We start from the raw sequence: 7,875 nt of genomic DNA on the forward strand, positions 1-7,875 counted from the left end.
AGATGAAAAAGAATTGTGGGTTGACGCTTGTACGATTCGTATGGACTCGTTTTATTAAGCTTCAGTATACACAACTTATAACACAAAAGGACATATATCCGGCTTCATCCCGGCAACCACCTTTTTGTGCGCTTTTAACAGAGACAACGCCGAATGTCAAAGAGGTATCAAGAGGACCAGTATATGGGAAGCAGAATTTTCAGTTTTGGATAGTTTTAAGGCAGCGTTTCTCCGCTGGGCCACTTTTTAAGACGTCTGGACTTCGACTCCCATGATCCCTCAGTCGGCCATGTTGGCTGGAGAATCCTGGGAGTCGAAGTCCAGATGTCTTAAAAAGTCCCCATTTTGAGAAACACCCGTTTAAAGGAATGCAGAAATCAAAACTGAGAAAAGACCGAAAAAACAAAATGCCATGCTTCTAAAACGATTGTTCCCCGTGTGGCAGTACTCCTCCACTCTATAACCGCGTTCCGAAGGCATTTATGGCTTGGATTAAATCAATATAATTTTAGTTTTCACCTTTTTGAGTGTTTCCACCTCTAGGGTTTCACCCACGTTAAAGCACCAGGCGGATTTGAAACCCAAGAGAGAAAATTGGGACTATCCAAACTAAAACCACACATTCTTGCTTTGGTAGGGGTTTTTTTGAGTTACCCTGCTTTGGATTGAAAATTCCCTTTTTCAATTCCCTTGCTCGATGCGAAACACAAAATCTGTAGGGTTTGTTTGTGAACGTGTGAAATTTGTGCGGCGCAAAATTCTCAGGAAACGAGCACCTTTATGTGGGATTCCACAGAACCCGCCGCGTCGACTTGCTCGCTGGAATAGATTTTGTTGTAACGCTAAACAGACAAGCTATCCCTTTCAATCACAGGGGGGAGAAAATTAGCGACTCTCAAGATATCCCTTTACATGACCTAAAGAAATTAGCTACCCGCAAGAAAGAAACGCAAAATAAAAATGTTTGCACGGGGAGGGGGGAAACTCCAGAGCATGCGTGAAAACGTAACAAATATCCGAGACACATGGAGGGAAGGTGGAGAAAGATTGTGGTTCCGGTGTGATGGTTAACGGCTCTCTACCACCGCCTCTCATCGCGATTTGGTGAGATTTTTGACCATCTGGGGGAAAAAAAATTAACGTAAAATTGACCAGGAGGGGTTGAACGGTGACCTCCGCGGGCTTTTCAGAATCCAATTTTCCCCCTGGTCATGGAATAACCCAGCTTGGCTTCGTTGTTGATGAAGGACATGAGCCCCACGTAGGTTTCGATCAGGAGTGGTCGCTCAAGGAGAAGGACGCCGTTGGCCCGCCCTGGGAGAGGACACTCCCTGTGGGCCTTCTTGACGGCTTGGACTAGCTGGATTTGGAAGTTTTCCAACTGCGGAAGGAAAAGAAAAAAAAGGGGGGGGGTGACACTGAAGGGTTGTTGCGTCATCCCAGCAGAAATCTCAGAAATCGGGGAAGCGACAGACTTCCGAACTGCGGATGTCCGGCTGCACGATTGGTGGATTTAAGCCTGGTTTGGTGTGCTATTGCTGGGGAACTGGTTTTGCTACAACTGAAGCAGTCTCTGCTCGAAAAAATTAAGAGAACCCTTAGACAACACAATATAACTCCAAGTAAATCAAACTGTCCACTTAGGAAGCAACACTACCTGCTGTTGTGCACATTCAACTTTGTACAGTACAAATAATTCAATGAGAATATTTCATTCATTCAGATCTAGGATGTGTTCTTAGAGGGTTCCCCTTTATTTTTTTTTGAGCAGTGCATTTTGACCCGCTAAGAAAATTTGGGACCTCCGATGTTCTGACCCAGCTCCCCAAACGCAATAAACCCTTTGAAGTTTAACTCAAAGATTCTTTTAATTAGGAGCGTTCCTCTCTCACCGCAGGCTAACAAGTCTGTCTGGCCCGAAGATGAATAAAATAATAATAATAATAATAATAATAATAATAATAATAATAATAATAATAATAAATTAGATTTGTATGCTGCCCCTCTCCGAGGACTCGGAGCGGCTCACAACAAACAATTATACAAATCCAATATTAAAAACATTATTTAAAACCCCTATTAAAAACAATCATGCAATCCAAACAAATCATACGTAAAGCGAAACAGCCTAGGTATATCAATTTCCCCAGGCCTGGCGACATAGGTGGGTTTTCAGGAGTTTACGAAAGGCAAGGTGGGTGGGGGCAGTCCTAATCTCTGGGGAGAGTTGATTCCAGAGGGTCGGGGTCACCACAGAGAAGGTTCTTCCCCTTGGTCCCGCCAGACGGCATTGCTTAGTTGACGGGACCCGGAGAAAGCCAACTCTGTGGGACTTAACCGGTCGGTGGGATTCGTGCAGCAGAAGGCGGTCCCAGAGATATTCTGGTCCGATGCCATGAAGGACTTTATAGGTCATAACCAACACTTTGAAATGTGACCGGAATCCCAGTGACCGGTCAGGTCCCACCAAGTCGGCCTTCTCCGGGTCCTGTCAACTAGACAATGTCACTTGGTGGGGCCTAGGGGAAGAGCCTTCTCGGTGGGGGCCCCTGGCCCTCTGGAATCAGCTCCCCGCGGAGATTCGTACTGCCCCCACCCTCCTTGCCTTCCATAAGAGTCTAAAGACTCATCTATGCCACCAAGTCTGGGGTTATTAGATTCTACTCCCTGGCCAATGAATGTATAGTACGTTTGTTTGAATGAGTAGGTGTTCATGTTAATAGGCCTTTTAGTTTCTTTCTCAATGTAATTCTTAATTTTAACCTAATTATTATATCTCGATGTATGCTGCTTTTATATGTTGTAAGCCGCCCCGAGTTTTTTTTGCCACCAAAATTCAACTCCCAGAATTCTGGGAGTTGAAGTTCACAAGTCTTAAAGTTGCCAAGGTTGGAGACCCCTGCTCTTAATTCCTTTTTTTAAAAAAAACCACACAAATAAACCTAGATTATTTTAATATCTGAACCTGACACAGAGACGCAATCTTCTCGTCGGCGTCGGCCATGGGGTGTTCCGTAAAGGTGGCATAGGGCACGTTGCTGGACCACGGGTTCCACCGGTTGATGAACGAAGCCCGGCTCTGCTTGTCCCACTGGATTCGAATCCCGACACCTTCCCGCCTGGAGAATGGAAAAGAAGGGGAAAAAAATGTACACCTTTGCTCAACGCCACCGGTTCAGATCGGATTTTTCGGGGGAAACGGTTTTAATTTCTAACTGCTTTGCGTGAATTACTTTAAAAAACCGTTATTTTTTTTAACGATTAGATTTTAAAACCATTATTATTATTATTTTTAAAAGCCATTAATTTTTTTAAAAAAATAATAATTATAGAAACATAGAAGATTGATGGCAGAAAAAGACCTCCTGGTCCATCTAGTCTGCCCTTATACCATTTCCTGTATTTTATCTCAGGATGGATCTATGTTTATCCCAGGCATGTTTAAATTCAGTGACTGTGGATTGACCAACCACGTCTGCTGGAAGTTTGTTCCAAGCCTCTGCTGCTCTTTCAGTCACAGAATATTTTCTCACGTGGCTTCTGATCTTTCCCCCAACGCACCTCAGATTGTGCCCCCTTGTTCTTGGGTTCGCTTTCCTATTGAAAACTCTTCCCTCCTGAACCTTATTTAACCCTTGAACCTATTTAAATGTTTCGATCATGCCCCTCCTTTATTTTATTTTATTAAAATAAAATATTAAGTGGGATCGTCAGAATGGGAGGAACAAGGCAACACGTTCTCTAAATGCTGGTGGTTTTGAGGAAAGAGAGATTGGACAGTCGTTTGTCTAAAATGGGATAGTCTCCTTCCTGAGCAGGATGGGGTGGACTAGAAGACGTCCAAGGTCCCTTCCAGCTCTAGGATTCTATTTATAATCAGTGGAATGGCTTCCCTCCAGAAGTTGTGAGTGCTCCAACACTGAATGTTTTTGTCTGAAATGCTCTTAAGTCCTCCTGCTCGAGCAGGGGGTTGGACTAGGTGACCGCCAAGGCCCCTTCCAGCTCTATTTAGATAGATTGGTTTGTTGAAATGGCCTAGGGCAGTGATGGCGAACCTATGGCACGGGTGTCACAGGTAGCACACGGAGCCATGTCTGCTGGCACGCGAGCCGTTGCCCTAGCTCAACTCCAACTTGCAGGTGATTTTTGGCTCACAGAGGCTCTGGGAGGGCGTTTTTGGCTTCCATAGAGCCTCCTGGGTGATGGAGGAAGGCGTTTTTATCCTTTCCTGGCTCCAGGGAGCCAGGGGAGGGTGAAAAACGGGCCTACAAGGCCTACCAGAAGTTGGGAAACAGGCCATTTCTGGGCTCCAGAGGGCCTCCAGTGGGTGGGGGAAGCTGCTTTTGCCCTCCCCAGGCATAGAATTATGGGTGTGGACACTCGCGCAACCCCGATACTGGACGCCTACGCTCTTTCGGCATCCGAGGGGAAAAAGGTTTTGCCATCACTGGCCTAGGGCCTCCTGCTCGAGCAGGGGGTTGGACTAGATGACCTCCAAGGCCCCTTCTGACTCCATTAGGACGTACTTGTTGAGCGACTTGGGGGGAAACTCAAACTGGCCCGTGGAAATGGTATCGACGGCATTAAGCGAGATCCTGGTCACTTGCAGGCACTGAAGGCTGATAAAGTCGTATTTACAGATCAGAAGGGAGCGGTCGGTGATCAGAACCAGGCGTTCCTTCTCGTTGTTCCAGTGGTCAATCCTGCAGAACAAGAGAGAGAGACACCAGCGTGGCTAAATGTTTCTTCCAACCGAAGTTCAGGAAATGTTTTTATTTTCGTGCTAGGCTCAGAGGCTTGGGGGGGGGGGTGACTTACTCAGTCAGCAGCCAGACGCTTTGGACTTCCCCGTCCTCAACGGGCATCACAACCACCCGGATCTCACTGACCGCCTGCTCAATGGTGCCTGGCTGAATGGGGAGGGGAAAAGGGTTAGCCATCTTGAACCATCAACAGTTAAGTCTAAGGCTGGGTTTCTCCACCTTGCTTGACTTTTAATACAGGTGGACTTCAACTCCCAAATTCTCAACCAGGGAATTCTCTCTCTCTTCCCTTTATGTCTGTCTGTCCATCTGTCTTTTTATTTCTTTTTTTTCTCTCCTTCCTTCCTTCCTCTCTTCTCTCTTTCCTTCCTTCTTTTTCTTTCTTTCTCTCTCTCTCTCCCTTTCTCTCCCTCTCTGTAGTACATTTATTTTGCCACTTAGATATTACTATAAAGCACTAGAGTATAGAGTATAGGTAAATGTTATTACAGTAATCCCTTGTTTTTTGCAGGAGTGCGTTCCAAGACAACCCCCCCCCGTGAAAAACACATTTCCATGAAGTAGAGGAAAGAGTTTTTATTTAACAAGTATTTGGACTTTTATAAACCCACCCTTTTGCATTAAACAGTCATTCTATAATGTTTCTCAGCTGGAACTACATGTGATATCGAAAACAAATAAAAACAATAAAAATCAATAGAATGATACTTATAAATATTTTTATATTTTTGAAATAATAAAATTATAATAAACACCAGGTCTATAATTATTTAAAAGGTGTATACATTTTTGGGACACCCTGTAGGTGTCTATATAAACACACACATATGTTTTATGTATATATATCTATAAATTGTGAGACACTCTTGTGAGGCACTCTGAGTCTGAAGAAAAGGGCGGCATAGAAATCTAATTTAATTAACAAATAAACAAACATATAGTCTTAATATATAATAAATATACATACTATAAAGATTTAATTAAGGGTCTTGGTGAAATAGGTGCCTATGTAAATACTATATGTGTGTTTGAGGGAGAGCATAGATATATAATTATAGTCTTATGAGGCATAGTTATGGTTTATTTTTATTGGAAGAATATGCAATTGTCATTAATATATTTCATATACAGATATGATGACAGAGACGCTTCTGAGGGAGTTTTAAACCTCCCGCTTCCTGCTGCCATTATTGGAGGAATATTCTGGGGGCCCATAGAGCCTCCAGCGCCCGAGGCAGCCTCCCCCGGGGGGCGTGTCCTCCCCCTCTCCTTCACCCCCCTCTCCTCCGCGCATGCACGCCCGGCACCCACCCGGAAGACGAAGTACTCCTTCAGGCGGCCTCCGCGGGTGGGGTTGCGGACGGTGAGCGGGCGGAGCGTCTGCCGGGGCGAGGCCAGCGAGCCCTCCAGCTCTCCCGGCGGCGTAAAGGGCACGTCGGCCTCGGCCGCCGGCACCAGCAGAGCCGGCCCGGCGCCATCCTCTGAGTCCCGCAGGTGCAGCATCGCCGGCGGCCGGCCGCGGCCTCCCTCCCTTTTCTGCGCACGCGCCGAACCCCCAATCGTCTCCAAGAGGGGCGGAGCCGGCGCGCGTAAAGGTCGCTCGCATAGACTCACGCCGGCGTCTAGAGGCGCCGCCTTTTGTGGAGGCGCGGTGGCGGCGGCAGGTTCCACTGCGCAGGCGCCGCGCCTCCCGCGGTTTCCCGGGGCTGCTTTCGGGCGGGGGCGGGGGGAGCGGCGCGCACGACGCCGCACGTTATATTTATAAGTTGCATATATGAAAAGGGCGCGTGTTGCATTCATGCAAGGGTACATATTGCAGGTTGCATTGATGGAAAGGGTGCACGTTGCATTCATACAAGGATGCAGGTTGGATTAATGCAAGGTTGCAGGTTGAATGCACAGAAAGGGTGCATGATGCATTCATGCAAGGATACATATTGCAGGTTGCATTGATGGAAAGGGTGCACGTTGCATTCATACAAGGATGCAGGTTGGATTAATGCAAGGTTGCAGGTTGAGTTCACAGAAAGGGTGCAGGATGCATTCATGCATGGGTACATATTGCAGGTTGCATTCATGCAAGGGTGCATGTTGAGTTCATGGAAAAGGTGCAGGTTGCAGGTTGCATTGATGCAATGGTCCAGGTTGCATTGATGCAGGTTGCATTCAGTCTGCGGAGAGGGGCGGCATACAAATCTAAATAATAAATAAATAAATTCATGGAAAGAGTGCAACGTGCAAACAAACACGGAGGGAAACAATAAATGGGGATCGGACCGACGGATGGATGACAGATATGGTACGAAGAAAGAAAAGGAGGGACAGAGGAAGGTAGAATATACTAGATGGGAAAAAGGGAGGAAGGTAAGAGGAAAAGGAGGAAAAATGAAAAGAATGGAAGAGATGGGTGGGGGATAGAAAAGCAGGAAGGGAAAATAATGGATAGAAGAATATTGTCATAGAAAATGGAAAAAAAAGGAAGGGAAGTAGGAAGGAGAAAGCTGGATTGATACAAGGGTATTTTGGAAGGATGGAAGCAGAGACCCCAAAAAGGGGAAGAAGGAAGTGAAGAAAAGGGAGAGAAAATGAAAGAAAAGAATTAAGGATGAAAAGGAAGGAAGGCCGTTTATCAGCCAGTTTGCCAAAGCAACTTTGTGCCTTTAGGTGGGAATCGCAACACACCTGGGCTCATTCATTTGGCCCCACATGTCACAGAAGGCAAATTTGCCAACCCAACACCACCTGTCAGAGAAATGGTTCATTCCAGCCCTGATGCAGCTCACCTGGGGGAATGGGTGGGGCTAGAGAGAGATGCTCCAGGGGGGGCACATTTGCAGCCAGTGGTCTCTGGTCAGGAGCTGGACATAAGCAGCCATTATCTCAGGTAAGGAAAGAACACCACCCCCTTTTACCTGCTTCAGTTGCACCCACAAATTCTGCAGGCATCACTTGCAACGCTGCATAAACTCTTATGAGGGTTGAAGCCAAGTGGGGCTCCCTTCACCTGTTGCTAAGCCAGAAATAGTCTTATTTCTGCGTTTGGGAAACTGAGGCAGGTGTGTGTGTGTGTGCACGCCAGGCCGACAAACCAACCGGTGCTGCGCTTCAGCAT

The 7,875-nt window shown here is 46.5% G+C and overlaps 1 protein-coding gene across 1 annotated transcript; it reads right to left on the bottom strand.

Moving 5' to 3' along the window:
- Window positions 1–35: 35 nt before the first annotated feature.
- Window positions 36–6,372, bottom strand: TPRG1L (tumor protein p63 regulated 1 like). Its single transcript, XM_070759090.1, has 5 exons — window positions 6,075–6,372; window positions 4,819–4,910; window positions 4,527–4,703; window positions 2,966–3,119; window positions 36–1,381 (listed from the first exon to the last, which is right to left on the bottom strand). The coding sequence occupies exons 1-5, from the start codon at window positions 6,264–6,266 to the stop codon at window positions 1,187–1,189; spliced, it is 810 nt and encodes a 269-aa protein (XP_070615191.1). The 5' UTR covers window positions 6,267–6,372; the 3' UTR covers window positions 36–1,186.
- Between the last annotated feature and the right edge of the window lie 1,503 nt (window positions 6,373–7,875).

This window comes from Erythrolamprus reginae, chromosome 8 (assembly GCF_031021105.1).
Source record: "Erythrolamprus reginae isolate rEryReg1 chromosome 8, rEryReg1.hap1, whole genome shotgun sequence".
Taxonomy (NCBI): domain Eukaryota; kingdom Metazoa; phylum Chordata; class Lepidosauria; order Squamata; family Dipsadidae; genus Erythrolamprus; species Erythrolamprus reginae.